The sequence below is a fragment of the Cricetulus griseus genome, assembly GCF_003668045.3.
Source record: "Cricetulus griseus strain 17A/GY chromosome 1 unlocalized genomic scaffold, alternate assembly CriGri-PICRH-1.0 chr1_0, whole genome shotgun sequence".
Lineage (NCBI taxonomy): Eukaryota > Metazoa > Chordata > Mammalia > Rodentia > Cricetidae > Cricetulus > Cricetulus griseus.
The window spans coordinates 139,467,138-139,487,335 of NW_023276806.1; the positions used below are offsets into that span (position 1 = coordinate 139,467,138).

General features: G+C 41.4%; 1 protein-coding gene across 1 annotated transcript in view; it reads left to right on the top strand.

Moving 5' to 3' along the window:
* Nucleotides 1-20,198, top strand: part of Myrfl (myelin regulatory factor like) — a 104,420-nt gene that overhangs the window by 56,038 nt on the left and 28,184 nt on the right. Inside the window, exons 11-13 of the mRNA XM_027392668.2 lie at nt 1,133-1,333; nt 11,963-12,071; nt 12,803-12,912. Coding sequence (XP_027248469.1) covers nt 1,133-1,333; nt 11,963-12,071; nt 12,803-12,912 — 420 coding nt within the window. The remainder of the gene's footprint in view (nt 1-1,132; nt 1,334-11,962; nt 12,072-12,802; nt 12,913-20,198) is intronic.

Below are 20,198 nucleotides of genomic sequence, written 5' to 3' on the forward strand. Positions count from 1 at the left end.
ACTCATCATAATTTAGAGAAAGAAAGAGGATTGTGTCATGAGGGATGTGATGAGAGGGAGACCCCAATGTAAGGTCTTTGGAAACACATTCGGCAGGGAAGCCGGGAGGAAAGAGTGTAACCCAATAGAAACTCTTTTGCAGAGGTCTTTACTAGAAGGAAAGTCTTCAGCTCTGTGGCTGGCCCAAAAGTTTCACTTGGGTTGTTTTTAAAGATTGCCGGGGCTACTTCTTGGCTACATGGTGAAATAGCAAAGTCAGAGTCATTACTTAGTAATCAGAGGACATGTAGCATGGATTACCTACATGTTCTTGGGCAATTTATTATCCTTTCAGTGTGCCAATGTCAATAAAATGAGCACAATGGTACTTATATCATAGAATCACTACATGGATTATCACACAAAAATGTACCTGCCGTTGTTCCACAGTACCACCTGTGGAAAGTTGAGGTGTATCTTATGTGTTTTCATTGTTTGTCACTTGCCTGTGAAATCACCAATATGAGTTTCTTTAAGTTATAAAAGGCTAGTTAAATGCAAGGTATTTTTGTTTCCTTGAGCATTAAATAATGTGCATTTTTGTTCTGAATAATTATTATTATTATTATTATTATTATTATTATTATTATTATTATTATTATTTGGTTTCTCAAGACAGGGTTTCTCTGTGTAACAGTCATGGCTATCCTGGAACTCACTCTATAGACCAGACTGGCCTTGAACTCATGCGATTTGCCTGCCTCTGCCTCCAAGTGCTGAGATTAAAGGCGTGTGCCACCACCACCCAGCATGGATTTAAATTATTATGTCTGAAAAGGTAGTCCCCACTCTTAGTTCCTGCTCCCCCTCTCCTCCTTTTAAAGTTGTCCATGTCATGTAACTGAACACACAGTTCAGTCTCTGAGAAATGTTACAGAGATTGGATGTTCTCAACCATGGCATGCAAAGCTCCTACCATTGGGGGCCTCTCCTGGGCTCAGTGTCATTTATCTACCTCAGAGTGTTCTGCCCAGTATGGATGTCTCATGGGAAGGTCTCAGATAGCAGTCTGTTTTTCTTTGCTCCAGGGACTCATGATTGACCATTTCTGCCACTGTAACTTTAATTGTAGTATGCCGCTGTGTTTCTCCAGGCCTCTAACCCTGGGCAGTTTGAAAATGACAGTGATGCATTGTGGCAGCGAGGACAAGTTCCAGAATCTGTCATCTGTCACGGTCGAGTAGGAATAAACACAGATGCACCTGATGAAGCCCTGGTTGTCTGTGGCAACATGAAGGTGATGGGGACCATCATGCATCCCTCTGACAGCCGGGTGAAGGAGAATATCCACGAGGTGAGCCTGGGGTATGCCACGGGGCCCTTCCTCTGATACCTCAATCAGGTGCCTGGGACTTCAGTCTGACACTGATGGCCAGGGAATGCTTATGTCTCACCTGTTGATATGAAATAACAAGTTGATTGAAGATAACGGTGGTTGGAACTGCTGAGCCTCTCTGCTGCCACTCGAAAGCTATCCGTATCCCTTGGGGGTGGGTTTACCAAACAGAGCCAGTGGGAAGCAGCAGCATGTCACTGGTGTCACAGGCAGCATGTTTTACAGTTGTTTTCCACAGGTCAGTGCCTTTCCATATTTGGCATTTCCTGTCTCCCATTGGCACCCCTCCATCTGGTTGCTGAACGTAGACTTCTCCAGCCCCTCCCTCCAAGGGTCCCTTGTGCTGGCTCTGCTAGCCAGTGTCTTCCCCATGCAAGATCTTTGAGGAACACTTGAAAAACTCCCCAGTGGGGACCTTACTGGGACAATCAACTCTGGGCCAGACTTCTAGTGCCTTGCTCCATTTAGGACAAGCAGTTGCCTAGTGCCTATCAAAATCTGGCCTGAGGATCTACTTAAATAAAAGTGCTTCATGAGGCTAAAGTCAGGGTCTTCAACTGTGACAGGGAAGTGGGCCTGACTGACCCTCAGGAGTTACTTATCTTCTAATTACTTGGAATAAGAGTACAAAATTCTGGAAAGTCGTAGTAGTCCAAGGTGATCAGGATGAAGACTGAGCCTCCAGTCAGGCCACTCCTGATTCCAGCTTCTCCAGCATCTCCATCTCCCCACCTTCTCACTCACATTTCTCCTCACGAGACTGTTAAAATTTTGTTTTAAGTCTCGTTTCCCCTCCTGTATTTCTTCTTCCTTTATCCGGTAGAGGATCTAATCTGTTATCATTGGCCTTTCTTCCAGACTGCACTCCTTTCCCAGCGCACATGTGCATCGGTCCTTCTGAACTGGCCCCGGGAAGGTGGCCACAGGGCTGTAATTGCTGGCTTTCACACTGCCTGCAAAGCTGCAGTTCACTTTAGGGTTGCTGTGACCTCCTCCTTGGACGGGAATTCAGGACTAGACGGTTCTCGCAGACATTTCCAAATTTATAGTTCTAAATTTCTAGCTTTAGAGAGATGTACACTGACTGCATTTCAGCTCATACTGTCTCTGACATGCCCTTGCATCTGGCCACACCAGTAGCTTATGACATCTCAATCAGAAGTCTCAGTGGAGCGTCACAATTTGAGAATGTCCTCCACAATCCTGGTTGCTATCACCAGGCCAACACAGATTTTCATTTACCAAAAGTCATCCCATTTTGCTCTCGATGAAAGAAAATATATTGTCTTGAATAACAAACATCCCTGGAGCTTCTCAAATCCTTCTGGGAAACATTCTTGGTATAAGTAATGTGTCCCCAACCCTAGACTCTAGATGAGAAACTCCCCACTCCTGCTTCTGTTGCAGCAGCCTGAGGGGATAAAGAGAATTTCACACTATGCTTGGAAGGCTAGAGATGTACCCTATAGCATCAGCTCAGGACTTTTTTTTCTTTCCTCTTTTTTTTTTTAAATTTAAATTAGAAACAAGCTTGTTTTACATGTCAATCCCAGTTCCCTCTCCCTCCCCTCCTCCCCTGCCCCCCACTAACCCCCTATCACATCCTCTTTCTGCTCCCCAGGGAGGGGAGGCTTTCCATGGGGATCTTCAAAAAATCTGTCACATCATTTGGAGCAGGGTTTAGGCCCTCCCCTGTGTGTCCAGGCTGAGAGAGTAACCCTCTATGTAGAATGGACTCCCAAAGTCCACTCATGTACTAAGGATAAATACTGATCAACTACCAGAGGCCCCGTAGACTGCCCAGGCCTCCTAACTGACACCCACATTCATGGGGTCTGGATAAGTCTTATGCTGGTTTCCCAGCTATCAGTCTGGGGTCCATGAGCTCCCCGTTGCTCAGGTCAGCTGTTTCTGTGGGTTTCACCAGCCTGTTCTTGACCCCTTTGCTCATCACTTCTCCCTCTCTGCAACTGGGTTCCAGGAGTTTGGCTCAGTGCTTAGCTGTTAATCTCTGCTTCTGCTTCCATCAGCTACTGGATGAAGGCTCTAGGATGGCCTATAAAGTAGTCATCAGTCTCATTACAGGGGAAGGCATTTAAGGTAGCCTCTCCACTATTCTTAGTTGGAGTCATCCTTGTACATCTCTAGACATTTCCCTAGTGTCAGATTTCTCTTTAAGCCTATCATGGCTCCCTCTATTTTGGTATCTCTTTTCTTGCTCTCCTCTATTCTTCCCTGAACTCTATCTTCCTGCCCCATCATGTTCTCCTCTCCTCTCCTCCCCTTCTCTTTCTCCTAACTCCCTCTCCCCTCCCCCCATGCTCTCAATTTGCTTCCCCAGGGGACCATGTATCTCTCTCTTAGTCCTCCTTGCTTCCTAGTTCTCTAGCAGTGTGGATTTTAGGCTGGCAATCCTTTGCTCAATGTCTAAAATCCATATATGAGTGAGTACATACCATGTTTTGTCTTTTTGTGACTGTGTTACCTCACTTAGGATGGTTTCTTCTAGTTCCATCCATGTGCCTTCGAATTTCAAGATTCTATTGTTTTTTTGTTTTGTTTTGTTTTTTCTGCTGAGTAGTACTCCATTGTGTAAATGTACCATATTTTCTCTATCAATTCTTCAGTCGAGGAGCATCTAGGTTGCTTCCAGGTTCTGGCTATTACAAATAATGCTGCTATGAACATGGTTGAATATATGTGCTAGTTGTATGAATGTGCATCCTTTGGGTATATGCCTAAGAGTGGAATTGCTGGATCTTGTGGTAGACTGATACCCATTTTCCTGAGGAAACGCCATACTGATTTCCAAAGTGGCTGTATGAGTTTGCAGTCCCACCAGCAATGGAGGAGTGCTCCCCGTTCTCCACATCCTCTCCAGCTTAAACTGTCATTGGTGTTTTTTATTTTAGTCATTCTGATAGGAGCAAGATGGTATTTGCTCAGAGTTGTTTCGATTTGCATTTCCCTGAAGGCTAAGGATGTTGAGCACTTTCTTAAGTGTCTTTCACCCATTTTAGATTCCTCTATTGAGAATTCTCTATTTAGTTCTGTACCCCACCTTTTGGATTATTTGTTGTTTTGGTGACTAGCTTCTTGAGTTCTTTGTATAATTTGGAAATCAGCCCTCTGTCAGAGGTGGGGTTGGTGAAGATCTTTTCCTATTCTGTGGGCTGCGTTTTGTCTTGTTGACTGTGTCCTTTGCCTTACAGAAGCTTGTCAGTTTCAGGAGGTCCCATTTATTAATTGTCTATCTCAAAAAGTAGAATTGTCTGTTCTACTAGTGTTATGTTCAGGAAGCAGTCTCCTGTACCAATTTCAAGTGAACTGTTCAAGTGAACATCCTACTTTCTCTTCTAAGAGGTTCAGTGTAACTGGCTTTATGTTGAGGTCTTAGATCCATTTGGACTTAAGTTTTGTGCATGGTGATAGACATGGATCTATCTGCAGTCTTATACATGCCAGCATCCAGTTATGCCAACACCATTTGTTGAAGATGCTTTCTTTTTCCATTGTATAATTTTAACTTCTTTGTCAAAGATCAGGTGTTTTTAGGTGTGTGGGTTAATATCAGGATTTTTTAGTTTGATTCCATTGGTCTACCTGTCTATTTTTGTGCTGATACCAAGCTGTTTTCAGGACTATAGCTCTATAATAGAGCTTGAAGTCAGGAATGGTGATGCCTTCGGAAGTTCCTTTATTGCACAGAGTTGTTTTGGCTATCCTGGGTCTTTTGTTTTTCCATATAAAGTTCAGTATTGTTCTTTCAAGGTCTGTGAAGAATTGTGCCAGTATTTTGATGGCGATTGCATTGACTCTGTAGATTGCTTTTTCAGTTCAGGATTTTAGACCAGGGATGTACCAGACTTCTGGTTTACAATCCACTACTAGAGAATGCTCGAGTGTGAGCATTTTACATGTCATGAGGTTTTTTCTAAGATCATATATGTGGAACATTTTTTTTCAGTTTGCCTTCGTTTTTATTTCCTCACAGTCCCTGCGATGCCCTCAGCTTCTCCCTCCACTAAATATTACCAAACAAAATTGTGATGTGTGCTCCATACTTTACATGTGTCATTTCTAACCATTACTAACATCCTTATTCCTCTAGCAAAGGTATTCTTTCATCAGTATCGTTTCTTTAGTGTTTATTTATTTACCTGGTGGATTTGTTGTTGTTTGGTTATTTATTTATTTATTTATTTATTTTACTGTTTTTTCATTCATTTATTTAGTTTATAAATAAAGTCATGCACAATTATGATACAGAATACAGTATGTTCACAATGGCCTGGCTATATTAAACCAATTAACATGTTATATCACACATATTCATCATTTTTGTTTTGAGAACACTTAAAGTATACTATCTCACAACTTTTAAAATATAGCATATTGTTATCAACCATATTTATCATGCTCTCAGTAGACCTCAAGACTTCACAGAGTCTATGCCTCTTGTCCAACTGCAGTTTTATATCCTTAAACCAATCCTTTCCCCATTGTTAAAAGACCCACATTGAAGCCTATAGCCACAATTCTGCTCTCTGTTCCCATAAGTTCATCATTTCTAGGTTACACATAAAATTGAAATTGTGTGACATTTGTCTTCCAGTGTGTCACTTATTTTTTTTTTTTGGCAAGCATATAACTTTACTACTTACTAAAGATGAAATCAAATTTGCATGCATAGGTGAGCACTCTCTGAAACACCTTGGATTCATCACATATTTGAGTTTCAATTAGCTTATATATATGTATATATTTATATTTATATAAAAAGAGCAATAATGACAATATATTATGCATCAATAGCAGCAACAGCTTTTCCAGGTTCTGTAGTCCTTTGAACAAAATTGTAGAGACATCCAGCACACTCCATTTAAAAAAAACAAAAAACAAACAAAAACAAACAAACAAACAAACAACAAAAAAGTAAAAAACAAAATCCCAGAAGACAGCACAGTTCTGTTACTCTTGTGGTACTTGGCACCATTTTTTTTTTTTTAAATTAGTTTCTCAGTCATAATCTGGGAGGAAACCATTCTGAGCAACATCATTAAAAACAGCTCTGATAAAGCATGGTCACTACTGTGTATCATAAAGCAGGTCCACATATGAGTGAGTACATATGTTTGTCTTTTTGTGATTGGGTTACCTCGCTCAGAATGGTTTCTTCGAGTTCCATCCATTTTCCTGCAAATTTCAAGATTCCATTGTTTTTGTCTGCTGAGTAGTACTCCATTGTGTAAATGTACCACATTTTCTCTATCCATTCTTCGGTTGAGGGGCCCTAGGCTGCTTCCAGTTTCTGGCTATTACAAATAATGCTGCTATGAACATCGTTGAACAGATATCCTTGTTGTATGAATGTGCTTCTTTTGGGTATATGCTTAAGAGTGGAATTGCTGGATCTTGAGGTAGACTGAATTCCCATTTTCTGAGGAGTCGCCATACTGATTTCCACAGTGGCTGTACAAGTTGGCACTCCCACCAGCAGTGGAGGAGTGTTCCTCTTTCTCCACATCCTCTCCAGCATAAACTGTCATTGGTGTTTTTGATTTTGGCCATTCTGACAGGAGTAAGATGGTACCTCAGAGTTGTTTTGATTTGCATTTCCCTGATGGCTAAGCATGTTGAACACTTTCTTATGTGTCTTTCACCCATTCTACATTCCTCTTTTGAGAATTGTCTATTTAGTTCTGAACCCCACTTTTTAATTGGGTTGTTTGGTGTTTTGGTGACTAGCTTCTTGAGTTCTTTGTATATTTTGGAGATCAGCCCTCTGTCAGAAGTGGGGTTGGTGAATATCTTTTCTCATTCTGTGGGCTGCAGTTTTGTCTTGCTGACTGTGTCCTTTGCCTTACAGAAGCTTGTCAGTTTCAGGAGGTCCCATTTATCAATTGTTGATCTCAGTGTCTGTGCTACTAGTGTAATGTTCAGGAATTGGTCTCCTGTACCAATTAATTCAAGGGTATTTTCCACTTTGTCTTTTAATAAGTTCAGTGTGGCTGGATTTATATTGAGGTCTTTGATCCATTTTGACTTAAGTTTTGTGCATGGTGATAGGCTTGGATCAATTTGCAGTCTTCTACATGTCTGAATCCAGTTATGCCAGCACCATTTGTTAAAGATGTTCTCTTTGTTCCATCGTATAAATTTGGATTGTTTGTCAAAAATCAAGTGTTTGTAGGTGTGTGGGTTAATATCAGGGTTTTCAACTCTATTCCATTGGTCTACCTGTTCGTTTTTTGTACCAATACCAAGCTGTTTTCAAGACTATAGTTCTATAATAGAGCTTGAAGTCAGGAATGGTGATGCCTTCGGAAGTTCCTTTTATTGTACAGGGTTGTTTTGACTATCCTGGGTCTTTTGTTTCTCCATATAAAGTTGAGAATTGTTCTTTCAAGGTCTGTGAAGAATTGTGTTGGGATTTTGATGGGGATTGCATTGAATCTGTAGATTGCTTTTGGTAAAATTGCCATTTTTACTATGTTGATCCTACCTATGCAAGAGCATGGGAGATCTTTCCATTTTCTGGTATCTTCTTTAATTTTTTTCTTTAGAGACTCAAAATTTTTACAGTACAGGTCTTTCACTTTTTTGGTATGTGTTACTCCAAGGTATTTTATGTTGTTTGTGGCAATTGTAAAGGGTGATGTTTCTCTGATTTCTTTCTCACCAATGTGTCATCGGTATATAGTAGGGCTACAGAGTTTTGAGTTAATCTTGTATCCAGCCACTTTGCTGAGGGTGTTTATCAGCTGTAGGTGTTCCCTGGTTGTGTTTTTTGGGTCACTTATGTAGACTATCATATCATCTGCAAATAGTGAGAGTTTGACTTCTTCCTTTCCGATTTGTATTCCCTTGATCTCCTTTTTGTTGTCTTACTGCTCTAGCTAGAACTTCAAGGACAAAATTGAAGCCGTACAGAGAGAGTGGACAGCCTTGTCTTGTCCCCGATTTTAGAGGAATTGCCTTGTGTTTCTCTCCATTTAATTTGATGTTGGCTGTCGGGTTGCTGTATATTGCTTTTATTATGTTGAGGTATGGTCCTGTTATCCCTTATTTCTCCAAGACCTTTATTATGAAGGGGTGTTGGATTTTGTCAAAGGCTTTTTCGGCATCTAGTGAGATGATCATTTTTTTTTCTCCTCAGTCTGTTTATATGGGAGTTTACATTGATGGATTTTCGTATGTTGAACCATCCTTGCATCCCTGGGATATGTGGGACATTTTTAACCTGTATAAAACTAAGTAAACAGTAGATTTACTTTGCAAAAATACTTATTAGTAATATTATATATTAAAATCATCTCATATTATTATGTGTTTTCTATCTGTATTTGTGAAATGGATATATTCCTAAAACTTCTAACTGTCCCATTTGCCACTCGTTACAGACATGACATCACTGGTGGTAAAGTCATCAGTGGTGTCATGGATCTGTGAACTTCATCTTTTCCTCTCTCAGACTCAGTTTTTTCCAAACCTTTAATGAAAGAGCCATCCTTCCAGTGTTTCTAGAAGGATCAAAGACCATTTGAGTTATTATAGTGAAATGTCACTGGGAAATATATGCACAATAGAAATTTATTACTCATAATTCTAGAGGCTATTCCAAGGAATCCCAATGTAAAGGCACTGGCAGGTTTAATGTCTGTCAAAGGCTGTGTTTAAAGGCATGCCAAGGAAGTGTGTTGAATACTGTTTGCATGTGGTAGAAAGATGGAGGGGCACAGAGGAAAGAGGTCTGACTTACTAAGCTAGTCCCTTATGATTTTGTTGTTTTGTTTTAGACAGAATTCCATTATGTAGCTCTGGCTGGCCTGGAACTTGAGACCAGAATGAACTTGAACTCACAGAGACAGACCTGCCTCTGCCTTCCAAATGTAGGGAATAAGGGCTTGTACAATCACACTCCACTCTTTATAGCTCTTTTGTCAATCCATCCATGTATGTAGAGACCCATAACTTAATTCCCACTGTGGTGGGATTAAAATACTAAAATGTTTAGGGAGCTGATTGCTTTGGTTATCTGGGGTCTTTTGTGGTTCCATATGAATTTTAGGATTTTTTTTCTATTTCTATGAAGAATGTTTAAAATTGCTTTTGGTAGAATGGTAATTTTCACAATATTAATTCTACCAACCTATGGCCATATGGTCTTTCCATTTTCTACTATCCTCTTCAATCTCTTTCTTCAGAGATATAAAACTTCCATTGTAGAGGTTCTTCACCTCCTTGGTTAGAGTTGTTTCTAGTCTTTATTATTATTATTATTATTATTATTATTAGTAGTAGTAGTAGTAGTAGTAGTAGTAGTAGTAGTATTGCAAATGGGATCATTTTTCTTATTTCTTTCTCAGAAATTTCACTATTTATATAGATGAAAGCACTGATTTTTCTATGTTGATTTTTGCATTCTGCAATATAACTGATAAGAGTTTTCTGAAAGAATCTGTAGGGTCTTTTTAGTATAGAATCATATGATCTGTGAATAAGGATAATTTTAATTCTTTCTTCCTATTTTAACCCACTTACAGTGTTCTCTTCTCTTACTGTGACTTTGAGCACTGTACTGAATGGGAATAGGAACCTTTGTCTCCTTCCAGATTTTACAGGAAATATTCCCAGTTCCCCTACTTATATAATGCTGGCTATAGGCTTGTTGTATATAACCACTATTATTTTGAAATATATTCCATTTATTCCCAATGTGTCCAAGACACTTATCATGAAGGCATATTGAATTGTGTCAAATGTCTTTTCTGCCTATATTGAGAGGATTTGTGATTTCTGGCCTTACATCTATTAATTCTGTGTATTGCATTTATTGATTTGCTTACGTTGAACCAGGCTTGCTGAGGTGGAGCTCAGTTAGTCATAATGTGTAATATTACTTTGTTCCTGAATTCAGTTTGCAAGTATTTGGTTGAGAAAGTTTGCATCTGTTGTCAGAAGGAAACTGGTCTAATGCACTTTAGTTGTCTTGGGTCTTTATTCAATTTTGGTATTAGGATAATGCAAGCTTTGTAGAACAGATGTGGTGCTACACTTTCTCTTCCTGGTTTGTGTTGGCAGAGTACTAGGTTCCCTGGAACTGCTATTTTGCAGCTGGTGATGCAGGAGAGGGAAATTGTTTTTTCTGCATGACCCCTGTTGGTAGTCTTCCCCCTCACAGTTTGTATTAGTACCTTGTGCTTACCCTGATCAGCTTTGCAAATCCCTCTGAGATCCCAGGAGCCATACTTCTGTGAAGCTGAGCCCTGGAGACAAATGATGCTGAGGCCTGATAGGATCCTGGCTGTACCAGGGACATCTGCCCTGGTAAAGGTTGGGACAGTGGCAGCTGCAGTGCCAGTCACTGCTTTGGGGAAATATTCACCAGTAGGATGGCAGATGGGGTCTAGATGCAGGGAGGCAGGCTGTCTGGTGGTCACTTTAGATCTTGATGGAAAGACTCACTGATGATACTGTAGGTGTTTGCTAGAAGACACATGTAAGGTTGACTTGGACAGGGACCAGGCCAGCATCCAAACCCCAAGTGGCTGCTGTGACTGCAGAGGCTGGTGTCAAGTCAGACCTTGGAGGAAGTTCACTAGAGAATGGGGCACATGTTTGTCAGTCAGTGGATCCTGAGATGAGAAGCTTGCTTGGGCAATATGGCAGGGCTGATCCTCCTACTTCCCTAGCTATAGTCATCTACTCACTTAGAGAGATGGCTTCTAGTCTGCCATCTTACCCAAAAGTCCCTAGGTGATATATTTCTAGTTGCCAAAACAGCATTGATTTCACAGTCCAGCAATAGTCTAAAATGAAAATCAGGGAAAATACAGGAAAGTCATCGATTTGTTTTTATCAGATTAATGTCATTAAAGTTAGACATAATTGCTTTGTGAATTTATTAAAAAAATTCTTCAAATTAAAGGGGAATCCTTTGGATTGAATATTTAGTTTTTAGAGAAGATTACCATCACTATCTTGCTGTCAATTTTCTGGAGACCAGTAAAATTTTTATTGAGGACTTGGCAATGACACTTGGGGACATCATTAGACACAGAGCCAGGGAAAAGGATGCTGAGCTGAACCCTGAGAAGCTTGGGAAGGAGAAGAGGGCAACTCACTCAGAGAAACTTCCTCCAGCAAAATGGCCAAAACAATCCAAGAGTATGGGATCCATCCTTGCCCCAAGGTTATCCTTGAACTAGCATTGCTTTTTCAGTTTCTAAATAGAAGTGAGGTGGCAAACCTTCGGAGTCAATTGAAGAGAACACCTTTGTATCCTAAAGAGGCTCTCCAAAGTGAGAATCCTCAAAACTTTTCCAAGAAGGGAAGGTGAGAACGGAGTAGGAGGCACTTTGGCCCCGTAATTTAGACACAAACCTCCAGGTCCATGTTTTAGGGAATGGAAGTTACCAGTGTGGATCTTAAAGCTTTGGCTTCCCCGAGGAGAGGGTAGGAAGCCTCTCCTAATTTGGTTCACTCAAAAAAGGGCAGTCGCACTGTCAATCTCCCTAGCCTCTCGGGTCATGCTTGATGTTGATATCTAAACAGGTGAAATTTGCTCTGCTTTAATCAAATCAGGTTGACACAAATGAACAGCTGAGAAGAATAGCCCAGATGAGGATTGTTGAGTACGACTACAAACCCGAATTTGCATCTGCCATGGGGATAAACACTGCCCACCAAACAGGTACAAACAAACACAGAGTCCCTTCAATTTTCTGTTCTCAGCTACGAAGCTCCTCTTTGTCTCTTTATCACGAGCTTGTGTGGCGTGACATTTGCCACTTGCCGATCCATATATCCTCTGTGAAGCCCACAGTCATTGGAACAGGGAAGGTTAGAGAAATTGTGGGTCACCTTTACTTAACACTTCCCTTCTGAATCCCAAGTCCTGGGAGAGGATTTTTAATATATTGCTTGTGAGGAGAGGGTTCCAGGGCAGAGGGCAACACAAACTGTATGAAGAGGAGCCCTGGGTGGTCTGTGATGGAGTGAAAGGATGACAGATGGGTTAAGCTTGGCAGCAGAACTTTCACACCATAATGCTTGCTGTTCCTCAGCCTGGGCATCCTAAAAATAAGCAGGAACACATAGGGACCAAAGTCTCCAAAGGAACGTAAGGAATCAAACTAATGACTTGCTTCCTTCTATGTATAGGAATTTAAACATGTTTATTCACCCTTCCCAACATTAGGCAGGGTCTTAAAAAATAGAAGAGTAAGAAGGAGGGGGAGAAAGGGAAAGAGTGGGGTGAGGCTTCTACTTTTGATTCTATAATGGTTCTCGTCTCAGTTGTAGATGAAAGCAAAAGCTGAGGTAAACTCTCTTTCCAGAGTCCCCATGACCTTCACAGTCCATTCTGATGTAGGAAATCCAGGGGCCACCCCCACTAACACTGTTGGAGTGTTTTGTGTATAGGAATGATTGCCCAAGAGGTGCAAGAGATCCTGCCCAGAGCCGTAAGAGAGGTTGGTGATGTCACCTGTGGAAACGGGGAGACACTGGAGAACTTCCTCATGGTGGATAAGGTAATCAATTTTTCAATGAGTGGCAGTTAGCTGTGGCTGTCACTCACCACTGAACCACTCCAGTGGCAGTACAATGGGCAGAAACAGTTCACCCAGAACGTGGCTTGAAAATAATCATCCACTGAGCTGTAGTACCAATTATCACACACTGGCCCCAGTAGGTACCACAAGTTCCAAGGAGGTTTGCATCCTGGGTGGTGTCAAATGGCTAAGGTGGTGGATGACACAGTTGATGGACTCTGTTTAGTCATTATACATTGTACTTAAAATATCAGAATGCCACTTTATACCTCATATCTAAATATATACTTTTCCAACATAGAATAACAATAGCAATGATGATGATGGTTATAATGATGATGATGGTGGTGATGATGATGGTGATGATGATGATGATGGTGATGATGGTGATGATGATGATGGTGATGGTGATGGTGATGATGATAATGATGATGGTGGTGAGTCCACTTTGTGTGTCTGTTTTCAAAATATGGTTGAGACAGTGTGGGAAACTTTAACAAAAAGCTTAGTTAAAAGTAGAACTACAGGTGGAGCAATGGCTCAGTGGCTAATGGCACTTTCTGATCTTCCAGAGGACCCAGGTTCAATCCCTAGCATCCACATAGCAGTACATCACAACCATGTAACTGCCAGGCCTGCACTCATACGGCACACAGACATACATGAAGGCAAAATAGTCATACACAAAAATAACCAAATAATTAAAAAATATAAAATAAAATGAAAGCAAGACTACAGCTTATAGCAAAATAAGTATGTTTTATGGTACAAGAAAAATAGTAATTTTACAGTGTGCTTCTTCTTGGAATAATTAATGATTGGACATAATGTTGCAATTTTTTGCATAGTTTTCTTTTTGATGAAACTGTGTTTAAGTTCCACAATGGGATCATAAAGTGGGTCATTTTTACAATGATATTCATGAATCTCTTCTGTTTCACCAAGGGCTTATCTAAATCCTTTGATATTCAAATTGTTCTCTGTTAAGGATGCCCTGGTGCCTCTAGATTAGGCTGTCTCACTGGATAACAGGTTTAAGTCAGCCAGTTCCTCTCTTGTCAATGTGATTTGAGTAGCTCTGTAATACCATGCCCGTCAATCGTGTGACATCCTGATCTTTTGCAAGGCTCACAAATTACTCAGCTGCTGGCTCACTGTGCATTGCATGGATGTATTAGGTATGGAGAGGAAAGACAGATTGCCATAGGAATTTCTTTAGCAATGAGCATGGATGTTTGAGTGGAGACTAATTTCTAATGTGCCAGTTCATAGGGGAGTGCTTCTCAAACTTCAAAGTGCACACACAGCCCATTTCTGGTGGGGGGTGGGGGTGGTGGTGTGGGTGGGAGGTATGTCTCACTAAAGTCACTACATTCTGAAATGGTGTAAATGGGACAGCACCAGAGCACCCGTGGGTCTAAGCTCCCTCCAGGTGATACCAATTTTGCCAGCCCTGCTAGTTATGGCCAGGGTTGGCACAGCAAACCCAACTGTACCTTTCTGTGCTCAACTCTTCCACCATCTTCTGCTTGCAAAAACGCTGTTCAACAAACAACCGGGAAGCAGCCTCTCAGGAGCTTGCTCTGCCCTGGGCTTCAAGAGCCACATGACAGCAGCAATCCCTGCCTCTGCTGCCGGGAACACATCTTCCTCATCTTACCCGGAAGGTGCTTTAAATGACCTTGCCCAGACTGTATTGGAGAAACACAGAATGAGAAATCAGTGGCTGTCTTTCCCATTTTTGTTGTAGTGAATACATACAACATAGCACTTAGCATCTTAGCCATGATATCAAATACACTTACCCATTATGTTGTTGAGCCACCAATACTATCTATCTCCAGAACTCTTTATTTAGTAACACTGAAATCTGTATCCATCAACAATAGCTCTACATATCTTTCTTCTCCTAGGGACTGACAGCCCCCATTTTACTTTGTCTGGCTCTGACTATTCCAAGTACTTCAGGTGGATGGAATCGTGCAGGATTGCCTTTTGTGATAGCCTATTTCACTTGGGAAATTGAAGCCTGTCTATGTTGTGGTATAGACAGTTTTTTTTTTCCTTTTTAAGGCCAAACAATGTTCCATTGCATCTATAAATCACATTCTTCTTACTTATTCAATCACAGGTGGACACCAGTTGCCTTTACATCTTAACCACTGTGAAGTGATGGGTGTGCAAACATCTTTTTTGAATCCTAGTTTTCACTTTTGGGGGGATGTACACCCAGAAGTGGAATTTCTGGGTCATATGGTGTCTTAGTTAGGGTTTCTTTTGCTATGATGAAACACCATTACCATAAAGGAAGTTGGGGAGTAAGAGGTTTATTTGGCTTACACTCCATATCTGTGTTCATCACTGAGGGAAGTCGGGTCAGGAACTCAAGCTGGGTAGGAACCTGGAGGCAGGAGCTGATGCAGAGGCCACGAAGGGGAGCTTGCTCCTCATGGCTTGCTCAGCCTGCTTTCTTAGACAACCCAGGACCAGCAGCCCAGGGATGGCCCCACCCACCATGGGCTGGGCCTGCCCCATCAATCTCTAATTAAGAAAATGCCCTACAGAGTTGACTACAGCCAGATCTCATGAGGGCATTTTCTCAGTTGAGGCTCCCTCCTTTCAGATGGCTTTAGTTTGCATCAAGTTGACATGAAACTAGCCAGCACATGTGGTAGTTCTATTTCAGGTTGAAGAACAATCCTACTGTTTCCAAAACGTTGTCTTCTCATTGCAGTGACAAAGTGTTCTAGTCTCTTCACCAACACTTGTTATTTTCTGAATAGCAGCCATCTCATTATGTGGCGGCAGTCTGCATGTTCTGAGTGATTAGTGACATCAAGTGTCTCCTAATGTCAATGTTGATCATTGGGACATCTCCTGAGAAATGTCTATGTCAATTTGGGGTTTTTTGTTTTGTTTTTCTTTTTTTTTTTTTTTTTGGAGTTTTCTATGCTCTAGGTGTTCATCCCTTATCAGATACACTGTTTTTTTTTTTTTTTTAATCTGTTCTATGTTCTATGGGCTGTCTTCTCTTTTTCTTTTCTTTTCTTTTCTTTCTTTTTTTCTCTTTTCAGTGTGAGACAGGGTTGTTTTTTCCATTCATTTATTTAGCTCATAAATAAAGTCATGCACAATTATGATACATAATACAATAGAGACAGGGTTGTTTTGATTAGCCCAGGCTGGCCTTAAACTCACTGCAGTCCTCCTGCCTCAGCCTCCTGAATTCTGTGACTACAGGTGTGTACCACTACACCCAGCTGTGAATTATCTTTTTATTTTCTTCAAAATGTCTTTTTATGTGTGGAAGTTTTTAAGTTTGATGTCTAGTTTATCCATTTTCTCTGTTGTTTCCTGAGCCTTTGGCATCATATCTGAGACATCATTGCCAAATCCAATGTGAAGCCTCTTTCCTTATGTTTTCTTCTGAGTGTTTTATATATCTAGGTCTTACATTTGAATTGATTTCATGGACAGTGTGTGTGAATCAGGGACCAGCTCCATCCTTCTGCATGTGGATATCCGATTTTCCAATCACTAGTTAAAAACTGTCACCTCATCACTGACTGGCTCCAGCATCCTTATCAGAAGTTACCTGGCTGTTCATACAAGTCTGTCCCGGATGTCACCAAGGTAGTCTTGGGGGTGTATAAAAAAAAGCAGGCTGAGCAAGCCCTGAGGAGCAAGCCAGTAGGTAGCATTCCTCCATGGCCTCTGCATCAGCTCCTGCCTCCAGGTTCCCATCCTGCATTGTTCCCTGGTTTCTCTTGGAGGATGGTATAGATGAAATAAACCCTTTCTTTTCCAAGTTTCTCATGTTCATTGTGTTTTGTTAAAGCACCAGGAACACTAACTAAGACACCTTTCCTCCCTCCAGGCTATGTCCTGTCCCTCTTAATCAGCCACACAGACATCCTCTGTTTGTGAGCTGCCTTTATTATGGACTTTTCCTCTTTTGTCCTCAATGGAGCTCAGTATGTTTCTGCCCCAGAGCTGTGTTTTCTGCCCTAAGGACTCTCCCCATAGTCAGACTCATCATCTGGACTTCACTGCCTAGGCTGTCCCTGATGGTTCATCTGAAATGGTCAGATCACTTCTGTTAGTGAGGTTCGGAGTCATTCCAGGGTGTACAGTAACTTGCACAGACCACACCTACCCCTCAGCCGAGCTTCCTTACTATGCATAGTTGTATACTCTGGTTCATAGCAGCTTGGAGGGCATTTGTGCCCAACTGAAATTACCTGTAAATTTACTTGTTCTTTGCCATCACCCTAAAGAGTTGTGTGAGAGTTGAAATCTATATTTTTCAAAATTATTTCTCCAGTACTTTATTGTGCCTTTTACCCGAGGGCTTAAAGCACTGTAGGAATTCAACAAATGTTGGAAGCATGAATTAATGAGTTCTGTGATGTCTGGGTCAATCATGCCTTAGGCCTCTGAAGACACACTCTTGAGTGTTTATCCCATTGTTCTGCCATTCTCTTCCAGGAGGTAGGAGGTCACACTTCTTAAACCCCATGCTGACAAGTCCACTGCCCATGATGCTGTAGGCATCTGTTTATTCCTGGTCTCTGAATCCCAGTGAAGGGAAGAGAAGGGGTTTGTCTGCCTAAGAAAATCTGAAGAAGTGATTTTCTGGGAAAGATGAGTTCAGATTTGGCCTTGAGATGTCAATTGAGCTCTAAAGACGAACATGGCCAGAAGGCTCTGTGGGTTGTGGAACTCTAGAGAGCAGCTGCGGACAGAGAGGAGGCGGTAACAAAACGTGAAGATGCCAGGGAGAGATTGTGGATGAAAGTTACAGATGAAAAGCTGGGGGCCAAGTCTGGCCTGAAGACAGTTTTCCCTTCATAGTTTAAAAAACTTGCAAATCTGTTGCCTATATTTAAAAAATCAGAAATTATCTCATGCTGTTTTAGACTCTTGTCCTCTGTGAAGCATCAGTTCTGGAAACATGGGGCTGGGCTGAAGTTCCCCAGTAGGGGTTTCCTGTGCCTTCACACTGCCCTACAGGTTTTCAAATTTTTTAAAAGAAGATTTCTTTATTTATTATGTATATAGTGTTCTGTGTGCACATATGCCTGCAGGCCAGAAGAGGGCATCAGATCCTACTATGGATGGTTGTGAGCCAGCCACCATGTGGTTGCTGGGAATTCAACTCAGGACCTCTGGAAGAGCAGTCAATGCTCTTAACCCCAGAGCTCCCCCCCCCAAAAAAAAGGGCTGAAAAGATGGCTCAGCCATTAAAGGCTAGGCTCACAACCAAAAATATAAGGGTTTTCAAATTTATGTAGAAATGAGAAGCAAGGGGATCAATGTGAATATCTTGATGAGGCATTCGGCTGAGGTCATAGAGCAGCGGTTCTCAACCTGCTGCACTCCTTAGTACCATCACGAAACACGGGTATTTACATTGTGATTCATAACAGGAGCAAAATTAGCAATGAAAATAACTTCATGGTTGGGAGTCATCACAACACGAGGAACTGTATTAAAGGGTTGCAGCATTAGGAAGGTTGAGAACCACTGCAGTAGAGAAAGAAGGGTACCCACCCAGAGGCTGGGAGGATGGGCAAATGAGGAAAAGACACAGCAAGGGCAGAGCCAAAACCTCAAGTTAATAGGACCAGTAAGGAAGCAGGAGGAGACAGATGAGCTGGGAGGTCCTAACTGGGACACATGCTTGGAGTGATAGTGGATGCAGGCAGCCTTCATGGTATGAAATACTAGCTTGCTGTGTATGTGACCATGAGTATAACGTCAACCCTTGGAAGGCTGAAGAAGAAGAATCAAAAGTTTCAGGCCAGCCTAGACTTAATGAAACCCCATCTCAACAAACAAATCAACAACCTACCAGATTGATGGTTGACTCTCACCCACAGCACTGGTGTGACATCTGACTTTCTAAAGTATGCTTTTTCTGTCAAGTGACATTGACTTTGCTTTTGTCTGACTAGTAAGGGCACTGTGGACCTCTTTCTTTTCGTTGGTCCTTACATTCCTTCTTCTGTGAATTTGGTTCAGCATTCTATTCATTTGCAAGTATTTGTTTTGTGGGGGGGGGATGGCGGGGTGGGGAGGACAAAAGCTCTATTATTTTATTCTTTCCCGGTATTCTCAAAACAAATTAATATTCTAAATCTATCAAAATAGCTATAGTCAGTGATAATTATTTTCTCTTTCAGTGCTTTGGCCTTCTTAGTAGTGCTAATAACAATCTAAAACTTTGTTACTTATTTGTGCTCCATTCTTACTACTGGATGGTTTGTTCATTCAACAGTGTGTTCTCTGAAGGCAGGAACTATGTCTGCAGTGTTTGGTTTATTTCCTCCTGCTGTTGAGGAGGAAATAATCAAACATCATAGGTGTTTGGTGAATAGGATCGACTCCATTCAAACAGTGGGGTTTGAAGCAGGTGAGTAACTGTGCATCCATATATCCCATGGCACGTGCGTGGATATCAGAGGACAACTTAGAGGAGTTGGTTCCATTCTTCCACCATGTGGGGCCCAGAGAATGAACTCAGGATATCAGACTGAGCAATCAGAACCTTTGCCTACTGATCCACCCCACTGGCCCAGGTGGGAAACTGTTGTTACTGTTTTTCTATTAAAGGTAGATAGCCAGACAAGAGCTCCTGCTCCCTGAACCTCACCACTTCCCATTGTTGATTACATAATCACATTAGGCTGTGAAATAGAGCTCCCCACTATGGGATGAGACATAGTGGCCACCTATATCAGGAATAAAAGACAGAAGCCTAGCTGGCCATGCATGCTCATGCAGTTTGGGTTCTGCACATACATTCTAGTTTTTTTGTTTTTTGTTTTTTTTTGTAAATTAAATTACCTTGTTGATGGGGGAAGTGCTTCTGTGTATGTGTTTATCTTACTGGATTATAAAGTTCTGTTTGGCCAATGAGACAGCAAGTTAGACAGGACTAGGAGTCAAATGGGATTCTGAGAAATGTAGTAGAGAAGTGGTGATACAGGCAGGAAGTGACATAGAAAGGAGACTCATATTTAAGCAAGGAGAAACAGGAAGTGTCCCTTTTTCCCCTCCGCTCTTCCTTCAGCGGCACAATGTAATCCGCCGGCAAGGAGGGACACCAATGGAAGGTGTCTGATAAGTCTTATAAAATATATAGATTTATGATGATAAAGACTGAACTAATAGATAAGAATCCTAGTCATTGGCCAAGCAGCATTTGAACCTAATACAAGTTTCTGTGTATTAATTTGGGCCTTAACTCAGGCGGGTGGCTG